Genomic DNA, 25561 nt, shown 5'->3' on the forward strand with positions numbered 1-25561 from the left:
TCCCTAATATGTTTTGTTTTTGGCAAGGGGAAAGGCCAGCTGACAAACAGCACCGAGGGGGTTAAGGATGGAAACAAGGCTTTCTCTCGAGGATGTGCAGTCATTGAAGGAAACCAGCTGGGGAAAGGTGGGAGATCTTCGGGAGTGGATCTTGCACGTTTTTCAAACGTCTGTCTGTTTGTTTTTTTCCTTGATCCTCCTCCGATCCTTTTGCTTGGGTATTTTTTCTTTTTTAAAAAAGCATTTTCCTTTGCTCTTTGAATATTATTCTAGTAAGATCCCATGATTGTCTTCACAGTGTTGCTACCTTATCATTGCAAAAGGAAAAAAAATAAAAACAAAAAACTCCCCAGACAGTTCATGGAGTTGTCTTTGCTTAGGTTCATGAACAAGGTTGTATTAAATATTTTTTTTCATTCTTTCTTTTTCTAAACATTTTTTTTCTCGAGTCCCCAAACGTGGTAGCTTTCCCACTCTCTCCAGCAGGGGGCGAAAAGACTTAAGGACCACAACATCGCAAGGAATTGTTCCTCATGCCTCAATAGGACTGGCTACCATGCTGTTGGGTGTATCCGGGAGCTGAGAGGACATGGACGCTACCTCACTTCCGGTGGAATTGGAGCCTGGGCCTCCTTCTGAAAAATTAACCTGCCAAACATTTTTTTTAAAAGAGAAAGAGAAAAAAAAGCATTTACAAGAAAGAAAAAGAAATGGATTCATTGTTCTCTGGCTTATGATGTATATAAAATCTACCGCTAAAATCTAGTCTTACTATTTAGAAGCACTGTTATATCATCCTTCTTAAACTTTGGTGTTGATTGTAGACTGTCACAATTTCAAAGAATTACATCACAGTGCAAAAAGATCAGTGTTGAAAGATCTAAGTAGAACATTCCTAATTTGTGGGGAGGACTAGACATTAGACAAAATCCAAAGAACTCTTTTTGATTGTCAACATAGTGTCCCTTCTCTCATACCACAACTGTGCCCACCAGTTGTGGTCTCCTGCTGTGTTTTTAAGGAGCATGCACTGGGGGAGGGTGTTGTTAAATTAGGGATATGGCCTGGGAGAGTTGAATTAGTTATTGCCCTGATTGAAATCACTGCTCCTTTGCCATCTGCCCAAAGGACTCCCCCTCCCAAAAAAAATGATTCCCACACATTTCCTCTGAGAGGCCAAAGAACACAAAGGGTTAACAGTCACAGTCCATTGTTCCCATAGCTACCATTTCAAAAATGAAACAAAAAATTAACAAAAGAACTGTTCAGAGATTTCTGGTGTCATGCCTAGCTTGCTCTCCATTTCAAGAGCAATTTGCCATGAAGCACTGTGAGTTTCTGTTTGAAAAATATGAGTCTACAATCCCTCTGAACAGATGGGACTAGACCCTGGCCATCATTGATCCATTACATTTTGCAATAATAACACATGGAGATACAACAATGGATGAATCCAACACCTTGAAAATCAACGCATTCTGAAGGGAAACAGCCTTGGATTTTGTGGAGTACAAATTTGGTGGCTGGTAATATATCGTATATAGTAATTTTTGGACTATCCAGAGCACTTCACATTCATTATAACAAAGATACAACAACCCTGTAAAGCAGGCTGGTATCATTACCACCACATTGCAGAGAGAACAGCAGCTTGCCTAAGATGGCTTCATGAAGACATGTCTGAAGGGAGCTTTTCACAATCAGGTGTGATTGTAAAATCCAAAAACTTAACAGCAAAGTTTAGCCTATCTATCAAAAGCTTGCTATGTTTGTTGCTTAAATTCAATAGTATACGTAAGGCATGTTTCAATAGAACACAACAGAGAACAGTTAAAGAACAACCCCTTTTTAATGGATTCACCCCAATCCACTGAGAACTCATCATAGAAGATGATGTCTCCAGGAAGATGTGCTGGCATTACTATGGAGAACATTCCCACAATCCAGCAGCAGTCGTGGTAAGTAACAGATTTTTAGCATCTTCCATATGAGGATTTATAATTATTTATGGTTACATACATTCTGATGTTCTGTATCCAGCATCTCCAGGGGAAAGGATCTAGACAGCAGGACTCTGACAGATCTCCTAAACCAAGGGTGGCCAAACTGTGGCTTGGGAGCCACATGTGGCTCTTTCACACATATTGTGTGGCTCCTGAAGCCCCTACCGCCCCATCATCTGACTTGGATGATGTCAGATGATGGGGCGGTAGGGGCTTCAGGAGTCACATTTCCCTCTTTAAATCACTTCTCCAAGGCAAGCAAGCCAGTGGCTTGGAGAATGTATTTAAAGATAACATTGCTTTCTTTCCACCTCTCTCTCCCTCGTCTATTTGCCACCCTCCCTCCCTTCTTTATGGCTCTCAATCATCTGACATTCATGTCTTATGGCTCTCAAAAATATGATGTTTATTCTATATGACTCTTACATTAAGCAAGTTTGGCCACCCCTGTCCTAAACCTTGGAGAGCCAAAGTACACAACACTAGGCTTCACTGACCAAATGGCTGATTAAGCAGAAAATATTAACTTATTCATAAATGATCTAGAATTAGCTTTGAGTAGTATAATGGCCAAGTTTTCAGAGGACACAAAATTATTCAGGATGGTAAAAACACAAGGTTGATTGTGGAGAACTCCAAGAGGACCTCCACAAACTGGGTGACAATGTGGCAAATGAAGTTCAATGTCGGTAAGTGTAAGGAAATGCACACTGGGACAAAACATCCCAACTTCAAGTATAGGCTAATGGGGACTGAACTTGCTAAGATTGAGAGGGGGAAAGATCTTGGGTACATATAGCTCAATTAATGTGTCAACCCAGTGTGCTGCAGCAGTAAAAAAAAATGCAAATTATTAGGAAAGGGATTGATAATAAAACAGGCAGTATTGTAATGCCTCTGTATAGATCTATAGTGTGGCTTCATTTAGAATACTGTGTACAGTTCTGGTCTCTGTGTCTCAAACTAGACATTACAAAGCTGGAAAAAGTACAGAGGAGAGTTGGAGCACCCTCCCTATGAGGAAAGGCTGAAGAGCCTGGGACTTTTTAGTTTAGAAAAGTAAGTAAAATTTTATTTGTATCCCGCCCTCCCCGCCTAGGCAGGCTCAGGGCGGCTAACAACATTTCATACATATACAGTAATAAATATAAAAATTTTAAATTTAACAATGAAAACTTTAAACCAGTTAATGTATTTAAAATTCATAATTTGAATTGATCTGGCAGCAATGGTGGCATTCTGATGCTAGTTTCTGCCAGTTTGAATAGAAAAGAGATGACTAAAGGAGGGACATGATTAAGGTTCCTATAATTATATGAATATGTTGTTAGCCACCCTGAGCCCGCTTCGGCGGGGAGGGTGGGATATAAATAAATTTTTATTATTAGTATTAAGGTTTGTAAAATTATGTGTGGGGTGGAGAGAGTTGATAGAGAGAAATTTTTCTCCTTCTCCCAAAATACTAGAACTCAAGGGCATCCAACAAAGCTGTTGAGCACTCATTGAGCAGTAGATTCAGGATGGACAAAAAGAAATGCTACTTTATACAAAGTGATTAAAATGTGGAATTCACTGGCAGAGGATGTAGGTACGGCCACAGGAATAAAGAGTTCTAAAGGGCAATTAGATACATTCATGTAGGATAAGTGTGTCAATGGCTACTAGCCATGGTGACTGAGGGGTACTAATCCTCTGAATTCCAGAGGCAGGAAACAACATTAAAGGAAGACCTCAGCCTCTATCTCCAGTTGTTGGCTGTCCAGAGGAACTGACTGGACACTGTGTGAGACAGGATGCTGGACCACTGGTCTGATCCAGCAGAGTTCTTCTTATGTTCTTAAAAATCAGCTTTAAAAAAGAGCTAAAAGGAACTTATTGATGTAGCCCCTGCCCCCCAGTGTTTAGTTGGTGCAAGAAGGAGAGACAGTTGAAATTTCTCCCCCAATACAAGCCAACCATCTAACTGGTGACCAGTAATATGAGTAACAGTATCCAGTCTGGTAGTGGGAAAGCACTGGCAGATGGGAACAAGAGTTGGCCCTAAACCATTATTTTGTTTAGTTGAGGATCTGAGAGAAACTTTTATACTCCACCTCTGACAGGTCTTTGAAACCATGAGTAGTGTGTCCTCCATACTCATCCTTGTCTAGGTCAAGACCAATGGATATTTCTCTAGGGATGTAACCCTGAGTTAATTTATAGGCAAGGTAGTGTGATTACCCAGACCTTGAAAGCCCTAGTCCTATCTCATCAGATCTCAGAAGCTAAGCAGGGTCAACCCTGGTTAGTATTTGGATGGGAGACCACCAAAGACATCCAGAATTGATATGCAGAGGCAGGCAATGGCAAACCACCTCTGAACATCTCTTGCCTTGAAAAATCCCATGGGGGTCTCTGTAAATCAGCTGTGACTCGACAGGGGAAAAAGAGAAGTATGATTGAGCACAGTGGGAACAATTCTGAAAAAAATGCCTATTAGCATGCTGCATGTAATTCACACAAGACAACATCTTATTCTAGAATTATTGTATGGGATTTTGTTAAACATGGTATTGCAAATAGATGAATAATCCCAATTTTTACATTTCAGATGAACATTCTGGTCAACATGTTGCAATATCTCCTAATTCTCTTTATTACTGTAGCTTTTGACCCACCTAATTTTCATTTAGGAAGGTCCTATGACCCACAGGACCACTTGGGTGGTCCACTTTTCATCACTAGAGAAGCTAGTTGAATCCAAAACATTGTAAATTAAGACTATAGCAAATTACAAGTAGGACTTCCTAAGGACTTGTAGGGGTATCTCATTTTCTCCTCCCCTATTTCCTCTTTCCCTGAAAGGCCCCAAAGCCCTCCTACCCCTTTCCTGATTACTTCTCTCCTCCCTTAACCTGCCCGTCTGTCTTCAGCTTTCTCTCCCCCTACCTGCCTCTGCCTAGGAAAGCTAGTGCATAGTTGTGTGGTGCTGGCCACTGGGCCAAGGCCACTTGCATAGTAGGGACTTAAGGGCTTGTGGGAAGGCACCTCACTTTCCCACATTATTTTCCCTTTCCCTCCTCCTGACAAACCCCACACCCTTTTCTCTTTCCTTCCTCATTCTCTCCTCAGCAGTTCATCAACCTACCATATATCTGCCTCCCATCTTCAGCTATATTATTATTTATTTACTTATTTTATAGCTTGCCTTTCTCCACAGTGGGAACCAAAGCAGCTTGCATAATTCTCCATTCTGCCTTTTTAGCCTCTGTGAGTTAGATAGGCAGAAAGTATGTGACTGACATACCATCACCTAGTGATCTTCCATGACAGATGGATGATTGGACCTGGGACTCCCAGCCCCTGCTCTGAAGCTCTGACTACTACACCTCACTGGCTTTCATAGGCAAGCAGCCAGACCTAGGTGAGTCAAGCAAATCAGACTGTATCAAGCCATCCAGAGGTTGCTGCCCTGTCTCCAAACTGACATTCTACACTTCAATAATGGAATCATAGAAACCAGCTCTATGAATGTATGGTTCTATGATTCTATTGTAGAAAATCAGTTTGGGGCAGGATGAACCAGGATTAAAGGTCTAGTGCAGAAATGGACTGAGTTCTGCCTGAAAATCCAAAGCAATCCTGGAAAGGGCCTTGCTCCCTCCCCATCTTTTATTGGCAAACCCCAAACCCAGAATGCTGCAGTTATTTAGCAATGGCCACTAAGGACTTCCATTTCTTAAAACTGCAGGTGCTCCTTTTTACCATTTTGTTTCTTTTAACCCCATATTTATTTATTTTTAGGTTTTTCTGCAAACCTGGGGAAGGGAGGATGCTCCAGGTTTGCAGAAAAAAGCAATCCTGGAAAGGGCCTTGCTCCCTCCCCATCTTTTATTGGCAAACCCCAAACCCAGAATGCTGCAGTTATTTAGCAATGGCCACTAAGGACTTCCATTTCTTAAAACTGCAGGTGCTCCTTTTTACCATTTTGTTTCTTTTAACCCCATATTTATTTATTTTTAGGTTTTTCTGCAAACCTGGAGCTTCCTCCCTTCCCCAGGTTTGTAGAAAGATCTGTCTGGTTCATTCATTTTCATAGTTTGTTACAGTCTCAAGACCAGGATCTGCCTGGTTTGTTCCTGATCTCTCATCCAAGTACTAACCAGGGCCTTGCTTTGGTTTCAGATTTTCTTCCAAAGTTAACGTCCTGGACCTGAATACCATCTTTAGAATTAAATCCCACGGATGCCAGTGTTACTTGTAATATGTTTTATCATTTCCAACTAAGGTTGTGATCTTCTGCACGTTTCTAAGTCCTCTCAGATTTAATTCTGAATAACTTTATATAGCATCAAATGTACGCATGTGTGATGCGTATCACATTAACTGTTAAGTGCCCACACATGAAGCTGTCTTATACAGAGTACTGTAGCTAGTATTGACTAACTAGTATTGGCAGCCACTCTCCAGTGTCTCAGGTATTCCACATTGCCTGCTACCTGCTTCTTCTAACTGAAGGTGCTGGGTCACTCTGCGTGCAAAGCAGATGCTCTCCACTAAGTCATGGCCCCTCTCCTGCTTCACACATTGGCTCAGGTGGGCTGCGAACAATGCAACATTTTCCTATTGTTCACGGTTTCCCCCTATTGCTTGTAATCCAGACCACAGTAAAATGTGATCTTTGTTGTGGTGTTTGCTTTATAAGATCAGGCCTCTTTGGTAATGCTTCTAGGTGGGTTGCAGATGGTCTCAGGTGGGTTGCAGGAGTGGACAGCCTTGCATGCCAATGCTAAGCACACACTTGAGTTTTAAGTTCCATTGAGATCGAAGGAACTTCTTTCTGTGCCAGGCCCCTGAGTGTTTTGTGCGCATCCTGCCAGTTTATGAATAGGCTTCCCTATACATTTCGGTGACAAGGAATGTTCAAAGCATGCATCTCTTAGCACACAGCAGAGCCATCTCCTCTACTGAATTGAACTAAAAAATTCCTTACAGGCAGATACGGTTTGAAAAGGAGTTACTGGATCCGGGGAAAAGTGATTCATTCCAGGAGAAGGCTGGGAAGAGACTATAGTTCCCAAGAGACAAAAGTGACTTCAGAGGGGAGAAATCACTTCCCATATTTCTTTTGTCACTCATGGTCTCTTTGTCAAACAGATTCTGCAGGGTTTTTGGATTTTTTTAAACAACAACATAGCAAAAGCTATTAGTCAGAGATCACATGAAGGATGAGTGTATTCACTAAAAGTCTACTTCTGTTTTGCCTTCTGTTCTTAAAAATAAGCCAATAAACAAAACACCTGTCTCTAGTCTACATTAGGCCAAATGTTTCCCAGTGAGAAGAAGAGAACAATGGGTCGCTGGTATCAGGATCAGCCCAAGATATTTCACACCTTAAAGCATCTGGAGTGCCTGATCCAAAAGGACATCCTACCATCCATTGCAATGCTACAACCAAGCTGGGCCCCAGTATCCTCTGCAGCAACACAAGAGATCATGGTCACCTCTTGAATCATGCAGGGCTTCTTTGACAGCCCTATGCCCCAAACTGCTTAATGACTTGTTTGGATGGCCCAGTTAGGTATGACTAGTACCCACCCCACCCCAATAATCCTCCCTAGAAAATTGACTGCAATTCATCTAAGACATCATCACACATGAAATTTGCACCCCACTTTTGCCTTTGCTATCATGCTTTGTTAATTCTGACAAAAAAAAAGGGCATATCTCATCTTTGCCCTAACCTGGATGGACCAATCTTGTCAGATCTTGGATGCTAAGCAGAGCCCTGGGAGACTACCATGGAAGTTGTAGACAATAGCAAACCGCCACCAAATGTCTTTTGGCTTTAAAATTCTACAGGGTCACCATGAGTCAGCTGTGACTTGAAGGCACTTCCTACATCTCACCCTAAAACCATTAGTCATATATTTCTTAGACTCGCTTCCTCATCTATCCAAAGTCATAGTTAAAAGCGGCACTGAAAGACCATGGAGTATGATCATTCTACCTGAGTGACATGCAGCATGTAGGATAAAGTTGGCCAACTAACAAAACATTCCCAAACATACAGGGCCAGTCCTACCAATAGTTGTTAGGGCATCCACCATAGGTGACTTGGAAATAACACTGAAGGACATAAATGATATATAGCTGAATTGATGATGCTTTACCACCATGAAGGTACCATTTGAATGTTCTTCATAATACACCCAAATGGCTTGGGATGACAAACATGTTTAATCAGAAGTACGTTCTATTAAATTCAGTACAACTTTACTCCTAGTAATCATTCTTAGGACTACAGTTGCAATGAACCAAGTTATCAAGTGACATTATGTAATGAGAATACCAATTTTAAATTAAATTAAATTAAATGAGAAACAGCCAACATTATCAAAATGAAGATAGTTTTTGTTCTTTTCCAAACCCCTTTATCCTGCTACATTTGGGAAACAACTTTCACTTGATGTTCTGTCATTGCTATTAAAAATGTTAATCACTGAAAAACCATACATAACATACCTTATTATTTTAAAGATCTGGTTTAAACACACTTAGGCCAGGAAATTGAGTTAAGGTTGAACTTCTGTCCTTAAATCACCTGGTTGGGCCTAAGTATTGCAGATGATATGGTCCCATATGAGCTGCCAAATGATGTAGGCATAAGGGAGTTAAGAACAGAATTGATTGGTAAATTCCTGTTAGCTTTTTGGGAGGAAGCTAGCCCATTAAATACTATGTAGTATTTGCATGTAACTCTATAAATCACATTTTTTTTAAAAAAAAAAATCTATTTAGCAATGGAAGTTTAGAAATATGTACTAAAAAGTACAGTATTTTAAAAAAAAGATGTAGACAACGGAGCTAAATTATACATTTGAACACTGTCCCAAGGCCAACATTACAACACAACAATGTAATGTACATATGCAAAATGTGTGCATGGGATGAAAAATAGGGGTAGGTTTTATGTAATATTGGATACATTTGGGCGTATTCAGGAATGCATTTGTTAAAAATTCTCTGGACAGAGGGGGACCTTGATTGGAGCCAGACCACCATGTACTCCAAGTCAACAGTTTGGACAGTGCAATCCATGTGTCATGTTGGGGCACGACTGGATTGGTTGGTTGAATTAACACAGTGATAACAATCTGGATATCCTGGATATCTCAAATAGTTCTCAGGCATAAACTTAGAGAGGGAGGCAGAAGTTCAGTTGCCGGGCTTGGCCACAGGAAGCCCACATTCTATTGTCTCTAGGTCACAAATCAAGCTGGGAAAGCCTTTGGTGGAGCTCTACCTTCTTTCAAAGGGTGAACAGGAGGATAACCCCCCCCCCCAACTTTCTCAGAATTTAAAAGCATTTTGTGCTTTAAATCCCACTTGACTCAGTGGCAGACAAGCCTTGCTGAGAATTGCAGCCAAGTATGGAAGAGTTATAGAAATTATTAGGAAGAATTCTGGTTTTCAATCAGTTATAGGAATCCAAGCAGATCTTTCCATGGATTTTGATCAATTGAGGTTGCAGTCTGATAGGTACTTTCGGGAAGGGGGTGGGGAGTGGCAAACCCCATGGTATAACAGACTAATTTTAAAGTAGACCTGTTTAGGATTGCCTCCTAAATCTGCACAGATATACATATGGGCAAGGCTTTTTTTGTAGCAGGAATTCCTTTGCATATTAGGCCACACACCCCTTAATGTAGCCAATCCTCCTGGAGCGTACAGTAGGCCCTGTACTAAGAGCCCTGTAAGCTCTTGGAGGATTGGCTACATCAGGGGGTGTGGCCTAATATGCAAGGGAGTTCCTGCTACAAAATAAAGCCCTGCATATGGGTAAGAAAAATAACCGTGAAGGGGGCTTTTAGGTGATAATGCAAGCATCTCATAGAAGGCATTCTCTTCAGAGTGAGCAAAAAAAGGGAGGGTGCCTTTTCATTCTAGAGTTTTTATAGGTATATAAATTAATGTTCACCATAACTTCAGTGGATCAAAGGGTTTTTAAAACATTAATCCAGCTAGCTAATTAATGGACATAACCTTGGCTCCCACTTTTCTTCTTCCTTTCTGTGTTAGTTTAAAATAGAAAAAAAAACAGCTGGGTTTTTGTTTTCTTTAAGGTTTATAAAAATTTTAAAATGTTTTTTTTGTTTGTTTTGGGGGGGGCGGCGATCTTCTAATTTGAATCCTTGTTATAAAATGAACATCTAAGCACAGAACTTTTTTTAAAAAAAAAATGCTTTCATCGCACAGATGGCTATATTTGTGTCTCGCATCCAGAGCTAGCATCCTGTCACGTGCCTGTTGTGTCTTTCCCCATCCCGACGGGAAAATCGGTTCCGTGTAGGGAATCTGGGGGAAACTTATATATGGGAGTTTGCCAGGCTGTCGAAAAAGAGAGCGGCGTCTTCCCAAACGCAGGACGTCCATCTCACCCACCTCCACCCCCCACAGAGATGCCTTCCTTCTAGGCAGAAAGCGCTGGTGGGGAAGCTCCGGGTGCGAGGGGGGCTGGAGGAGGGGGGGTCTAACCGGGGGTCCTCCAACCCTCCTCTGCAGGACCCGCCAGCGCGCCGCCGCCCCCCAGCCGCCCCCGCCCTTTCCAGCCCGGCCACCCACTGGGGCCATTGAGGACACTCACGAGTTGCTGAAAAGCCGGCTGATCGATGTCACTCTGCAAGGCGAAGTCGCTGAGGACTTTCCAGGGGGGCTGGTAACTCTGCACCTCCACCGGGTTGGCCTGCAAGCCCCCGTCGTGCCTCTCGGGGCTCGCCGCCACCATCGGAGTGCCCGTCATCCCCTGGATGTTCTGCGGAGAACGAGGCGGCGCAAGTGAACGAGCGAGCGAGCGAGACGGCGGCGGCAGTCAACACCCTTCTCTGCCGGCCCTTCTCAAACGGGCCGCCTTTATTGACTCGGCTAATCTGGGCCCTTTTCTTTCTTTCTCTCGCTCCCTCGCTCTGTTGTCCCAAAGGCTCCCTCCGTGGCTGAAAGGCACCCCGGGCGAGAGCTCGGTTCCAGACACGCGGCGCCCCAGTCCAGCCAAGGGGGCAATGAGTCGCGATCTTAGCCTAGGGGGGCCGCAGACCCCTGAGGCTCGCGGCCGGCTGCCGGCCAATCGAGCTGAAAAGTGGGGCGGGGGGGGGTCAAGGCTGCGATCCCCTGTCCTCGATTAGCAGCCCCCCCCCCCGTAAACCCTGCGAAAAGGAACAACAAAACTATTGGGGTTTTTTGGAGTGAACATAGTTAGGAGCAGAAAGACTTTGTCCTGATGGGTGGTAACCAATGCTCCCTCTAAGCTGTGCAGCCTCGTGAGCGGAAATTCTAGTTTGTGAGCTGCCTACTGGCCTTGAAGTTGTTTGCTCTGGAGACATTTTTCCTGAGCTAAGACAAAATCGTGTGAGCTGGAGGCTAAAAAACTGTGAGTTAGCTCACACTATCTCAGCTTAGAGGGAACATTGGCGGTAACTGCTGCTGAGCAGACCCCTTGGTTTCAGGGGAACTTGGCGAGGGTGGGGTGTTGGTGATGGAATTAAATTACTTCCATTAAAACGGGTTTACCATTTTTTTAAAAGTTTATGATCCTGACTCCTCTCCCCTGAAGGGCTGGACAGTAAGATCTATTTTGGAGTAAGGTGGTAAAAGCAGAAGATCCGAAATGGTGAACTACAGGCACAACAATGGGTGGCTCTTCTCTTGCAGTAAGTCGCCTGGGCGTTACAGGTTACATTTCCTTCGCCTGGGGAGGTGACCAGCACTCCCCCCCCCCCGCCCTCTGTTCTGTTCTCTCGCATCTAAAGACTCACTGATGGCAAAAGCCACGGCGGGAGGGTGTTGAGGGACCGGGACTCTCGAGTCTTAGCAGGCAACCCATCGAGGCTTTCAAGCTACACTGGAGTTTAGACTTTCTGGAAGGCTGCTGGGAGAAAGAGCTTTCTGAATCTTCAGCCGGACCTTATTTGGGCACAAGCGCCATTTACACAGCGGGATTTTTACTTCCGAGGAAACACGCACTGGGGTTGGCCGCTGACTCCCTCCTCCAAAGTCCCGCATACCATCACGACTGTCACGCCCCCGGGGTGGGGGGTGGGTTGCTGTTAACCCAAAGCGCTGAGGTGCCAACCGATTTAGTTCTGTTGACTTTGAGAGGACTAAGCGGGGTTCGATCCCGGGACTCCCACCAGACTAGCTTGTACATATAAGGATAGGGAGGGGGGGGGGGGGCTCGGCCCTCTTCAAGTCGCTGACATTGCCTTGACACTGAAGGAACACCAAGAGTCTCCGTGGAATTTACTTTCAAGAAAATGCATTTGGGATCGGACTTCACTGTCAACCCACTTATACAAGGCTTCGGGGGGGGGGGGGCGGGGGGGCGGCGGATTGTCGTTCTGGCCAGCAGAAAGACACTTTAAAATGCCTCTCTTTAAACACAAACTCTTCGGGTGTTTTGAAAGGGTGGCGGCGCCACCCTAAACAGCTCCCACACTTAGGCCATTGAGCGACTTGCAACGGAGGTGTACGCAGCACATCCCACCTTGGCACAACCAAACCTTTTTAAATGCCACTGCACGAGGTGGGCAGCCGGCAGTGGTTTCCTTCCTCCTCCAGATTTATGTACTGAGCCCAGCAAACTGCTTCCTACGCGACTGCAGAGGAGAGGAAAGGGGTGGGGGTGAAGCAAGGGCGGCTAAAATCGGGTCCCCCAGACGCCAGCAGCGCCGTCGCAGCCAGACCTAACAACTTTTCTCGCGGGCTTCGCTGAAAGCCGTGAAGGTCGCCTGATTTCCAGGGCAAGGCGCCGTCCGAGGCCCCAGTGTTTGCTGGCCAAACACCCCCCCCCCTTCCGTTTCGGGATTCACTCCGAAGTAAAGGGCTTTCAGCTATCTCCAAAGTGGCTGCAGCTTTAGATGGCGGCTTCCGTTGCGACGGAAGAATCGGGGGGCTCCCGCGGGCGTCAAACCGGGCTCCTTGGCGCCTTGCTGACATCGAGTGGAACCAGGTCAAAACAGGACGTAGCTCCCCTAAGGCTGCGATCTTGTGCAAATTGACTGGCGCGTAAATGCCACAATATTCAGGGGACTTACTGGCCAGACTGCTAAGACTGGACGTTAGACACAGGGCATGAAGTTCCACTGATCTCAGCGGGGGGTGGGAATTACTTTCAAGTATGAATCCATGACAATCGCTACTCTTTTTCTTTAAAAGTGCCTCCCCTATTAGAGTTCATAGCTGAGAGCCAGCGTTCCACTATGAAGTGGAGCTGGTATCCAAGATGAGAGAAGTGCCATGGATTTCGGGACACTTCTTAAACTCACTGGCTTCGGCTCTGTTTCTTAAACTAGCTTTACTGCAGTGTGACTCCAGGAGAGACGTGTTTTAGTGAGCCCCCCTCCCCTTATACGCATAATCTGCCATTCTCTCTCCCCCCCCCCTTATTTTCCTGTTTTCTCCTGCAGCCGCAGCCGCGTCTCTTAAAGGAAGATCGTTAGAACCTAGGAGATGAAATGCATAAAACCAGAGATTCTAGAAGAGACCCATACTCTTCGCAGCAGGACTTGCTCGCCAGAGAAATGGCTGGAGGATTGGGGTCTCAGTATGCCCCGGGAGGTGGTCGTCACTGCTGGACGAAGTGACGACCACCTCCCGGGGAAGGAGCCCGCTGTCTTTAGCCAGAAAGAAGTAGGCAGCGATGAACTTCTCTTAGTCCCCTACAAACCTTGCAAGCAAAACCTAGAAACAGCCCTTCGCCTCGTTCGCTAGTAGGAGACCCCCCCCCCTTCCCCTCCCTGGCAGGGTGGCTGCTTGGCGCTTTTCATCGCTGCCAGGAACAAGGGTTCCGCAGGTGAGGCTTTGCCCGGTGAGCCTCGATCCTGCTTGACAGACTGCGGTGAAAAGCGCAGGAGTGGCTAACTTCCTGGGTGGCACCCAACCTGCCTCCCCTCCCCTCTGTCTGAGCCGAAAGCGCCATTGATGGGCACTCCCTCGCGCTCGTGGCATCGTTGCCAGCAAATCCGTCACACGCCCACTTGAAAGGTGAGCAGGCGGCTGAAACCTCAAAGGCAAAGGCTGAAACCTTCGGGCAAACCCTCCCCCCCCTGCAAAAAACAAAAACAAAACCACCCTAATGCCAGGGTGTGCGCCAAGCAATGCAAGCAAGGCTCCGCTAGGAGGAGCGCCCCCTAAGGGCCAGGAGGAGGAGGTGCCTGAAGCCACTCACGGTCTTGTCGTTGGGCTGCTGCTGTTGCAGTTGCTTCATCATGATGCTCCGTTTTTTGTCCTTGCAGCGCTTGTTCTGGAACCAGACCCTGATGACCCGGGGACTGAGGCCGGTCATTTCCACCAGCTGCTCTTTCATGAGGGCGTCGGGCCTGGGGTTGGCGGCGTAGCAGGTCCGCAAGGTGTGGAGCTGCTTCTCGTTGAGGACGGTCCGCACGCGGGTGGTCTTCTCCGGCTGCTTATGGACGTGCGGCCTGAGAGCCGGCTGCCTGGCGGAGATAGGTTCTGCTGTAAAGGAAGGGGAGGGGAGAGGAGGAAGGGGCAGGAGCCCTGTCAGTGGCGGGGAAGGGCAAGAAGGCAAGATCCCCCAACGTCTTCAGCTCCCTGGAGGAGGCCCAACCGACAGCCAGCATCAAGGTCGCGGGGTAAAAGCGCCTGAAAGCAAAAGGCGGCGCACTTCACTGGGAGGCATCTATGCAGCCCCCCCTGGCCTTTGGGTAGGGACTCCCACTGCTTAGGATAGGGCTCATTTAACTTGCAAGGGATTGCTGCGATCCCTCCCCAGGGCGCACATCTGAGGAGTTCCTTCAGCAAACCAACAAACTGTCCGAATTGCACGTTGAGGATTCTGGGAGCTGGGTTCGCATTGGGTTCCAGCCTTTCGGTGAGCCAGACGGTGGGTAGATATTGTCCAGCCTGCTCTCTTAGGCTTTCAGGTAGAGGTCTTTCGACATCTGCTCCCTTTTTTAGCTGGAGATGCTGGAGGCTCAGCCTGGGACCTTCGGCATGCTAGGCAGATGTGTCCACCACTGAGTTAGCAGCCCCCACCCCCGTGGAATGATCACCAGACGTAGTCTGGAAAGAAGAGGGGAGTGGGCTAGCTCTGTCCACCCTCCGTCGATGACGCCACTTCCTCCCTCAAAGAGCTGGAAGGGAATCGAACCTGGTCCATCTCTCCCCCACCCCTCGCTTACCCCGCCCAGGCGAATGGGCACAGTGCAAACCAAAAAATCACGAGTATGCCCACCGTCTAAGTCGAAACTCTCCCTCAGTTTCGCTCATCCGTTGCTCTAAACTCTAACCTTTCCATCCCTACGTCCTTCCGCACACTTCCTTCCCTCTTTCCTAATCTACATTTTAGGAAAGGGAAGTTCCTCTGTGCAAGCACCAGTCGTTTCCGACTCTAAGGTGACGCTGCTTTCGCAACGTTTTCATGGCAGACCTTTTTTACGGGGTGGTTTGCAATTGCCTTCCCCGGTCCTTACCCTTTCTCCCCAGCAAGCTGGGTACTCATTTTACCGACCTCGGAAGGATGGAAGGCTGAGTCAACCTCGAGCCGGCTACCTGAACCAGCTTCCGCTGGAATCGAACTCAGATTGTGAGCAGAGGGCTCTGACTGCAGTACTGCAGCTTTACCACTCTGCGCCACGGGGCTCATGACATTTTAGAAAACCTGCTTAAAACATGAGGCGATGGGGGGGTTTCAATCAAATTTCCTACAAGGAACAGACTGTTTCGGGGACATACCTAGGCAGGAAGGGGGGGGGGAGTTCTATCCTAAATATTACCGACAAAACCAAAACACTAGAGTTGCGAAAACCCGAACTAAGTTTCTATCTGTCTTTGGTCCTATCTGGTTTCTTGCTTTTCTTTCTTTCTGGTTGCCCCTCAAAAATATGCCAGCAACTGACTGTAAAGCAACCCTGCCTATAGTTTCTCAGAAGTAAGTCCAAGCGTATTAAAGGAGAATCGGTGGTGGTGTGAAGTGCCATCAAGTCACAGCCGACTTATGAAGGCCCCCACAGGGTTTTCAAGGCAAGAGACGTTTAGAGGCGAGGTTCGCCCTGCCCGCCTCTGCCAGGAGACCCTGGATTTCCTTGGTGGTCTCCCATTGAAATGTTAGCCAAGCCCGAACCCTGCTTAGTTTCCGGTCGTGCTAGCAGGGGCTGTCCAAGTGCCCAAAGGCTTTCAGACAATGCTTCCTTTAAGCGGTGGAGTCTGGAGAGCAAAACTTCTACTTTGTGAGCTACTGGCATTAAAGTTGTGAGTTGCAGCATAAATCAGTTTGCTCTGGGGCCATTTTTCCTGATCTAAGAAAAAAAATGTATGAGCCAGAGGCTAAAAAACTGTGAGCTAGCTCACACTAACTCAGCTTAGAGGGAACACTATTTTCAGCCTAAACCTACTTGGAAGGAAAGTTCCTTTTAAGAGCAATGGGAGATATTTTTCGAGGAGGCCAGAGATCGGAGTGTTGGACTGCAATCTGAGCTGTGCTTGTGCGCATATAAAGAAGAACAGAACCCCCTTGCTGGACCAAAGCTTCATCCGGTCCACCAACCAGCTGTTCTTAAAAGGCCTCCAAGCGGGGCCTGGAGAGAGACCAGACCTTTTGATGCTGGCAAGTCTTACTACCAGTCTTCAAGAACCCTGTCCGGGAGCACAGAAGATCGTTTCAGAGCATAGTCATATTGCCGGTCTGCAACAGAACAGTTAGATTGGAGTCCAGTAGAGCCGTAGAGACCAACAAGGTTCCCGGGATGTAAGTTTTCCAGAGTCAAAGAGCAAGGGGACTTTGAATGGAAAGCGTATACCGGGGGAATCTTGGTGCCAGTGGACTCGCAGCTGGCTCTGGGCACAGGAGCTCCCTCATGGATTCCATTATTCTGTTCGGCAGCCATTGCAGTTAGTGGCTATCATCACTTCTTGTGTTGATTTCGCTGGGAGAGTCCTGGCCCTGCTGTTCACCACTTTTCTTGGGGGTACCTACCCCTAAGTCTCGCATTAGAGCAACGGGAAGGGGGGGGGAGCTGCCTGTGTCCGATTTCACCACTTTATCAATCTGCATAGTTTTATCAAGCCCAGCTGAAACGAATGGCATTTACTTTTGAGTAAATATGTCTAGGATCAAGGGGTGCGGATCCATGTTCCCTCTAAGATCCAGAGTCTCGCGAGCAACAGTTCTACTTTGTGAGCTGCAGGCACTGAAGTTGCGCGCTACAGAATAAATTAGTGTGCTCTGGGGCCATTTTTCCTGAGCTAAGACAAAAAAAAGTGTGAGCTGGAGGCTAAAAATCTGTGAGCTAGCTCACACTAACTCAGCTTAAACACTGATGCGGTTGTATAATAAGCATTAACCCAGGAGGGGCTTAACATCGTGGGCTCCCTGGTCTTCCTTTTCACACACACACACACCCTTATTAGGTTGCTATTGTTGCCAGCAAGTAAAAGCTGCGCACAACACTGACATTTCACTGTCGGATCGTGACCATGTCTACTCAGAAGTAAACCCGCCTCCTCGAACGGGTACAATAGATTGCAGAGGCGGTGTTGGAGAAAGGAGAAGTTGGCTTGCTGAAGGGATTCAGGAGGCTTTCCTTCCACTGGGGAATTCGGGATTCTGCAGGAACTAAACCTATCATTTCAAACCAGTGGAGGAGATTTCGGACTGGGAATCCGAGCGCATACCCTGACGTCACCACTGCCCTTTCCAAAGCAGACGGAATGAGGACAGAATTCTCAGGCCTAAGAAGAGCTAGAGGCTCTGGGCTCCAAGCCTGTCTTGTTTATCCTTGTGAGATGGGAGAAGGGGGACCCTAAGCCGAGAGAGGACTGAGAGGTTGCTGGAAAGGTGCGACAAAATAACGGGGGGGGGGGGGGGGGTGGCGGGAATGCCTAGCGTCGATTCCAAAGTTCCCGCGCTGAAATTCTCACCCAGATCACAGAAGGCCATGGGGGAGAAGGAAGGATCCCTTTGAAGACCAATTACAGAAGATTAGCTTGTTGACAGTTTTAAATTACAGCTTGAAGTGCTCGCCTGTAGTTATTAGTCTCTCTCCTTTCGGAAATCTGCTCCTTCCCCCCCCACACACCCCCTTTCTCCCCATGCTTAATTCAAACTAGGCCAAAATTCTGAAAACGTCGTGGAAACCGAGTGCAGCAGAGCCTCTGCCGGAGAAAGGAAGCCTCTTCATCCTTTCCTTCCGATTTCTCCTCTATTTCCACTTTCCAGTCTTTGAAAGGGGATCGCCTCCCTCCCTTTAGAAACGGGCTGATAAAATAGCCCATATATGCGGTGGGATCCTAAACACTCTGGGTACACTCGTGTGCTCATGCACCGGACTACCACCTTGGTCCCAGAAATGAAAAAAGGCAGGACTGGCCACACCAGCCTCTAATTTCTCTGCCGCCCCACCCCCACTTCTTGCAAGGCTCGATATGAGTAAATATATGATCTGGGTGATAAACCTGCAGTTCAAGGCATATAGCTTTTAGCCTTGCGCACACAGTCACGCCCACAAAACGTGAGAATGTGTCTGTCTCTATTAAGCCTCCAGGTAAATTTCAGTCATCCTCTCCGGAGGTCGTTGAGGGATAAAGCACATGCAGCCATGACTCTCTCTCCCTTTTATACCACACACTCTTGGGACATTTCAGCCAGTCCCAGTTGCCCCTGTTTCAAAAGGCTGTGCCCAGTTGGTCCGGGCTCCTAGAAGACCACTCCACAAGGTGGAATTATTTCTACAAGTCTTCAGGATCCGAAAGCACCTCTACATACCTAACTCACTGCCAAATATGTTTTCTCAGAAGGAAATACCCCAGTAGGTTAAGAGAGACATTTCACGCGGTTACAATTGGAGTTAATACAATTTAGCAGCTTCGACCCAAATACCTTAGCTCACTTCCTCTGATTTCAGTCAAATGTTTTGCCAAGGCTCTTGGCCTACACTTCCCGGGAAGTAAATCTCCCTGAAGTCAGTGGGATTTCTTTCAGAGTAAACATGCCTAGGATTGAGATCCAGGTAAGGTTTTTGGTTCAGGGTGTAAGAATATTTTTGCCAGCCGATAGATCTATGGAAAATGAGTATTTAAGGACCGAGTCCCTAAGCAGGCCTTAGATAGAAGGGGAGTTCCCCTTGATATGTACTGGACCGACATCCAAGCAAAATGAAGGCCGTCTAGGGCTACAATTCTAGGCGATTTCTCAGGAGTAGGGCCCCTTACGCAGTGTGAAATTTACTTCAGGGCGAACCTACATGCAATCGGGTCTCTGTGACTGAAATGGAAGAGGCAAGTCCACACGTTTATAAAGCCCTCCCTATCCATCTCTGTAGTTAAGACCTCCTAAAGGAGAGGCCACAATCCAGAGTCATCTAATTCCTGTTGGATCTAGTCGATTTCTGCGGAGGCACGGGTTTTACTTGTCCTCCCCAGAAGTCAAAAGGATGGGGGGGGGGACTGCTTAAAATCCTGGCCTTGGGGGTATTTACAGTGTTTTTAACCCCCTACATTATTCTTTGCCACAGTGGAGATCTGGTCTCTGACCGCTGGAGAAATCTAACTGCCGGGGGAACAGCTCGAGGTGTCCCCCCACCCCCCTCTCGCGACCCCGCCCAGGCCCCCCGGGTACGGGAAGCTGAAGCCCCCCCCCATCCCTCCGTCTCTCCCTCCCTCCGGGGCCGGGCAGTACCTGCCATCTGCAGAGGCCGGGCGGGGTGTAGGGGGCTGAGGGGATCGCCGGCGCCGAGGCTGGCCCTTTCCACCACGTCGTGGTCCGCCCGGCAGAAGAGGCCGTCCTCCCGCAGCGCGAACTCGTCGCCCGGGATGAGCTGGCGGCTGCAGGCCACGCAGCGAAAGCACTCGATGTGGTACACTTTGGAGCGGGCCCGCATGACGAAGTCGTTCTTGCTGAAGCCGATGTTGCACTTGGCGCACTTGATGCCGTATAACCTGAGCCGGGCCCCGCCGCCGCAGGAGGAGAAGGAGAGAGAGAAAAGAGCAGAGAGAGAGAGAGAGAAGAGAGTTCACTCCAGGCCGCCCCTTCGAAACCAGCCCGGCGCGCCTTTCCCCCCAGCCGCCTCTCAGCCTGAGACCCGCCGGCCCAGCTCGGCTTCGCCTGCGCGCTGATCTGACTGCTGCTCTTCGGCTCATTAAACCAACCTTTAGCGGAGCCAGAAGTTCGGAAACCCGGCGGGATCCGAAGGGGTTTCGAAGGCGTCCAGCTCCCTTTTGCAAAGAGTACTTGACACTCTGGGACCCCAGGCCAGGGATAGATAGAGAGTGGGGGGGGGGGGGGGGTGCGGGGAGGGAGGAGGATCCGGACATAACAGTTTTGGAAAGGACTCTCTTCCCCCTTCAGTCCCCATACTTGTTCCCTTTTCCTCCTCCCTTCCTCTTTCTAGCCCAGGCAAAGGGAAACGAAGGGGAGAGAATCTGCCCTATTGACTGGATTCTGGAACTAGGATTTCCGCAGTTCCTCAGCTACCTTGGTTAACAATATAGACACGGGCTAGCTGGAGCAGCATCTCTATCTATCTATCTATCTATCTATCTATCTATCTATCTATCTATCTATCTATCTATCTATCTATCTATCTATCTATCTATCTATCTATCTATCTATCTATCTATCTATCTATCTATCTATCTATCTATCATCTCCCGATGTGACAGAATGCCGCCGTGTTCTAGCGCACTTCCTTGTAAATAGTCTTACAAGTCATGATATCCCGTGTTTGCACTGGAGCCTGTGCTCCTTCTCCCTGGGTCTGCATCAATGACAAACTCCTTGGCCATTCTTGGCGTCTCTGCCTTTCAGCCCAATCCGATGCATGTTTGTTTATGCAATCCTGTGCGAGCTCACCGCGGTACACCCAAAGATAAGTTCACAGGGGTTGAAGCGAGCAGGCTTTTTGCAGAAGAGAATTTCTCTTCGACACGTGGCCACCAAAGAAATCGCAACGGTGTTATCAGTTCCGCTTCGTTATCACCCCCTTTCCAGAAACCGCTGAATCCCTTTAACTGCTGGACACACCCGATTTCCTCTAGAGTTATTCTACTAACACCCACGGGATTGGTCAGAACAGATGGATCGTGAATGGCAAGGTTTCTTTGAGACAGCGGCAACTTTATATTAAAAATAAACAAGCCCCAAATTCGCCGCCGAATTTCGAATGTTCTATTGAGTTTCCTATTGAGAAACACTAAACAAAAGTTCGGAGAGATACAGAAATCGAGATCTGCCTGCTTCATTCCTTTATCATCCTATCCTTACAACGATGGGGGTGTTCTCGGCTAAACTTTGGGTTCTCGCTTCGATCCACAATTTAGGCATAAACACACACACAAACACACACACACGGCTGTATTCCCTTTGAAAAGGGAGCAGGGGGGGAATTAACTAAAGTCAGTGAATGAAGACCTGCGTTATCAGCTTTTCTGCAAATATCGGAGGCAACCGCAAACAACAGAACTCTTCCAATCTTCAGCCAAATCGGGGCCAAATAACTCGCTGATACCCCGATCCGAACACTATTCTCGTGGGCCAAGAAGTCCTATGGAAATCAGTGAAGCCAGGCTGTAACCTAACTTTATGTACACGGAAGCCACTAAAAATCAATACTAAGGTTTACTTTCCAATCGGTAGATTCAGTATCGGGGCTCAAGTACGGGAATCTCAAGCAAATGTTTTCGGAAAGAAACGCCTCCCTTGTCCCTTGGATTTACTCGCGAGTAAGCTGACTATCATCAAGTCGAAAGGAGCTGGGGAGGGAGCCGTCAGTAAACAAGCAGTAACACCCAGCGTCTCCCAGATATTTTCTTTTTTGGGTGGAGAAGGCCCTCTCCCCTTCCGCAAACGCTCCTTTGGAGCAGTCTTCCGGCCGAAATGGATTCTTGATTCGGAAAAACCGGCTGCGCCAAGAGATCCCGCGGCTCGGAAACGGAGGCCGGCGCGACGCCGGTTCTCTGGGACAAACGCAGGCGGATTTCCTTCTTCGCTCCCCGCATGACTTTCCGAGGACTCTCCGCACACACACACGCTCCCACCCCCGGCGCCCCGCATTTTCTCTTTTGCAAAGGCAGCGCTTCCCCTCGGAGAAACCAACTTTTGCCTCCTCCAGAGGAAAGGCCCATTCCTTTCCCTCCAAGGACCCTTCCGAAGAGAGCTGCCCTGTTTCCTCGGGGTGATTTACAAAGACTCGGGGGTTTGCTGCGTGTGTGAGAGAGATCCTTTTTAGGGCAGCATAACCAAACATGCACCCAAACGTGCCCAGGGACACCCGAATGGAATGGTTCCCTGGCTATTCGTTTGCGGAGATCTAACCGCGGAAAATCGCCCCCGCGGATTGTGTCCTCGTTGGTGAGTTTGTTCAACTTTCCCCCTCCCTGCTCGGCAGAGTTCAAATCCACACTGCACAGTAGCCTAGCACCGCTGCGATCCTCTCTCCCCTCCCTCCCTGCAGGAAGAAAATAAAAGCGCCTCTTTCCACTTCCTCCCCCGGTTAAAAAAAAAGAGAGAGAGACCGGGGGGGGGGGTGGTCCCCTCGCTAGAATGTCAGGAACGGCCAATGGTGCTATTATTATTATTTTTTATCAGCGCCCAGATTTCCAGGCTCGGAAGGAAGCCGTTCCATTATCTAAATGTACCGATTGTTCGTCAACAGATGAGGGGGCAATTTGATCTCCTCTGTCCAATTCATCAAGACAGATAAGATAAGAAAAGGCGAAGCCGTCCGAGAGCGCCCAAAGGGTTAATATTTAAAAAGATTAAATGTCAGGCTCCTTAAAAAAAAAGTCTCTTATTTTGAGTTTACAGTCCTACTGGAAGCAGAGCCTAAATAAGTATTGCGACTAACAATATACTACAACCTTAACCTTTTCCTAAAGGATTTAAGGAAGGGTCAAAGCGGGGGCTATTCCTTTTTCTTGGGAAGGGTCTCTTCGCGGGGAACGGCCTATTTCAGGGAGACCAATGCCCACCTTCCAACCCCCTTTGCTGTAATATAGCCTTTTAAAAAAATGAACTCATATATACACCCAGCCGGGAGGCCGTACCGCCAGCAGGCCCTGGGGCCCGGCCACCCACTAGATTTCAGCTACACCGACGTTCACTAGAGTTAAATGGGGATGAAGGGTGGCGGGGTCGGGGGAGAAAGAAAGGCTGCTGCGATCCAGCGTCAGCGCCAGTCGGTTGTTACCTCCCCTCCCCAACCCTTTCTCCCCCCCAAAAAAATAAATAAATAAATCCTGTACTCCTTTTCTTCCAGCTCGCTGATCTTTTAAGATAAGGCCGCTTTTAAATCCAGGTTTTTAAGAGGTTTTGAAGACTTGGAAGGCAGACCTACTGATTTCAGTGGAAGTTCTGTCCCAATGGTTTGCTTTTAGGCCTTGGGGGGGGGGGGGGCGAAAACCAGCAGCACAGTCTGATCAGCTCCCCGATTCTGGGAAAAGAAGCTTCAATAGAACACCTTCGTCGAGGCCACTGAAAAACCTCGCCTCCAGCAACCCGTTTGAGCAGAGGTGCCCGCTCAGCCCTTCTCTAAAAGGAAGGTTCGGCGAAATTCTGGGCGCCCAAGAGGAAGACTGACTTCCCCGTCCCTGGAGTCCAGGACCTCACTGATTCCACCAGAAGCTATACACTGGTCAAACTGTAACCCCATGCACAGCACTCTAGGAGCAAACCTCACAGTGAGACTTTTGAGTAAACATACACTGGATTGGGCTGTTCAAAGGAAGAAGATGCAGAACTCCCTGGAACACGTTTGACCCCCCTAATCGCAATTCGCAACTCATATTTCCTTGGGAGCCTTTCCCTGAAATTCATGCATTTCAGTTGTCCTTCCCACTTGGAGCCAAAACAAAGAAAATGCAATAACAATAACGAATATCGCGGTTGTTACTGCTGTAAATAATGCAAAATTCTCCACACGCAGTCACAATACAGAAGCCTTGATGGTCCTCTTCCCACCCCCCAGCCTGAGTATTATTATTTTTTGCCTAACTACCACAAGAGAGTAAAGAGTGCGAGGGGGAAGGGGAAAACAAGGTAAGGCGCCTACCTGATATAGTCTCTTTTACAGTAGGTTTTCCCGTCCCTAACAAAGCACGTACACGTCTCGTCCAAATACTGATTACATTCCGCGCACTTCAAACACGCCGCGTGCCATTCCAAATCCGGGGAAACTCGCAGAATATACTGATCGTGGATTTGATTGCCGCAACCGACGCATAGGGAAATCAGGCGTTTTTCTGAAAGGCAAATAATACAAGACATGATTGACGAACCGTTTGCTCTCCTACGGTGATAAACACACTTTATTAGTGTCGATCACCCGCGGTAGGGCTGGTAATCTTTGGGAGCGCGTTGGCTGCTGTTGTTGTTGTTGCTGTGTGTGTGTGTGGGGGGGGGAGGCGGTGTGGAGAAGGAGAAAAAGAGAGAGAGAGTGGGTGCGTGCGAGAGAGAGAGAGAAGGACAGAGAGCAGCATTTAGAATGGTAATTGGAGTGTGCCATCAAAGGTTTCCCTCATTTAGAAAGGAGGCGGAACGTAAATTCAAATGCAGATGGGTATAAACGTAGTGTGCGTATTTCACACGCCTTCCTCGCAATCTAAACACCCCCTTTTGATTTCTTTTTTCGTGGGGGGGGGAGTCGAAACCTGCGCGTTATTATTGTTAGTTTTCTAACTCAAGACTTTGATCTGAAAAGACTAGGGGGGGGGGGGGGAGGCGCGAGGGAGGCATTGCAAAAGCCGAAGCTTCCATTTGACCCGGGAACCTTCCGGGTCTCGATCTGTCAGTTTCATTCAGGTTTCTCAATTTCCTTGGCTGCGGCCAGAGGGCCGGTTGCGCTTGTCCCAGCAAGCGGTCTATCGCCCAGGTCACCCTGGAGAGGCGAAGGCAGCGTGCTCCTGCTGGAACCGAAGCCGCTTTGCTTGGACGGAAAGCCCGTCGCCTTCCACAGCAATTGCTCGAGCACGGTTCTTCCCAGTCAAAGAGTGGCAGTGGAAAGCGATGCCCAGCCTACTGAGATCCTCAGCACGTTGAAGGGGGAAACTCAGTGCTTTTTGCAAGGTGACTTGCTTCCCAATATATCTTGGCACGGGCCGGTTTGCCCTTCCTGGGAGACCATTCCCCCCCCCCCCGCCCAGTTCTGATGCCCGATCCCCTTTCGTCCTACCCCCACCCCCTTCTTTTCTCCCCTTTCACACCTAAGCAACCGTCGCGGGACCCCCCAGCCCCAGAAGCTGGCGGGGGGTGGGGTGGGTGTGCGCAAAAGCCGCCTGCCTTCTCGGTCTCCCCAAGCTGAGCTAGAATTTAGGGAGATTTATTTTTCCAAGCAATTCTGTCATAATTGAATAAACCCCGGGAAAAGGGGAAAAAAATTCTCCTTCCTTACTTTTCGGTGGGTCTCCCATGTCTCCCATATCCGCAAGAGGATATATTGTCCACAGTGAAATGGTGCACGGTTTCAAAGGCGCGTCCCCCCCAAAGGAAAAGGGGAGAGGGGAAAAAAGAAAAAAAAAATAGAATCAAGGCTGTTGCTTCTTGAAGAGGAAGAGCGAGAGAGATGCTGTCAAGG

The 25561-nt window shown here is 47.9% G+C and overlaps 1 protein-coding gene across 3 annotated transcripts; it reads right to left on the reverse strand.

The window, feature by feature from the left end:
* ISL1 (ISL LIM homeobox 1) lies at positions 1-25472 on the reverse strand. 3 transcript variants are annotated; one of them, XR_009555281.1, is made up of 7 exons: positions 25379-25472; positions 24041-24230; positions 19672-19931; positions 14206-14492; positions 10630-10797; positions 8508-8629; positions 536-648 (listed from the first exon to the last, which is right to left on the reverse strand). XR_009555281.1 is itself a non-coding variant. In XM_060236016.1 (6 exons), the coding sequence occupies exons 1-6, from the start codon at positions 25404-25406 to the stop codon at positions 532-534; spliced, it is 1047 nt and encodes a 348-aa protein (XP_060091999.1). In that variant the 5' UTR covers positions 25407-25472; the 3' UTR covers positions 1-531. The 3 variants fall into 3 exon arrangements, 2 of the variants coding, with proteins under 2 accessions (XP_060091999.1, XP_060091998.1); XM_060236016.1 differs by lacking the exon at positions 8508-8629 and having other exon boundaries at positions 1-648; positions 14206-14489; XM_060236015.1 differs by lacking the exon at positions 8508-8629 and having other exon boundaries at positions 1-648.
* Positions 25473-25561: the final 89 nt, after the last annotated feature.

The sequence above is a fragment of the Heteronotia binoei genome, chromosome 4, assembly GCF_032191835.1.
Source record: "Heteronotia binoei isolate CCM8104 ecotype False Entrance Well chromosome 4, APGP_CSIRO_Hbin_v1, whole genome shotgun sequence".
NCBI classification, from domain to species: Eukaryota; Metazoa; Chordata; class Lepidosauria; order Squamata; family Gekkonidae; genus Heteronotia; species Heteronotia binoei.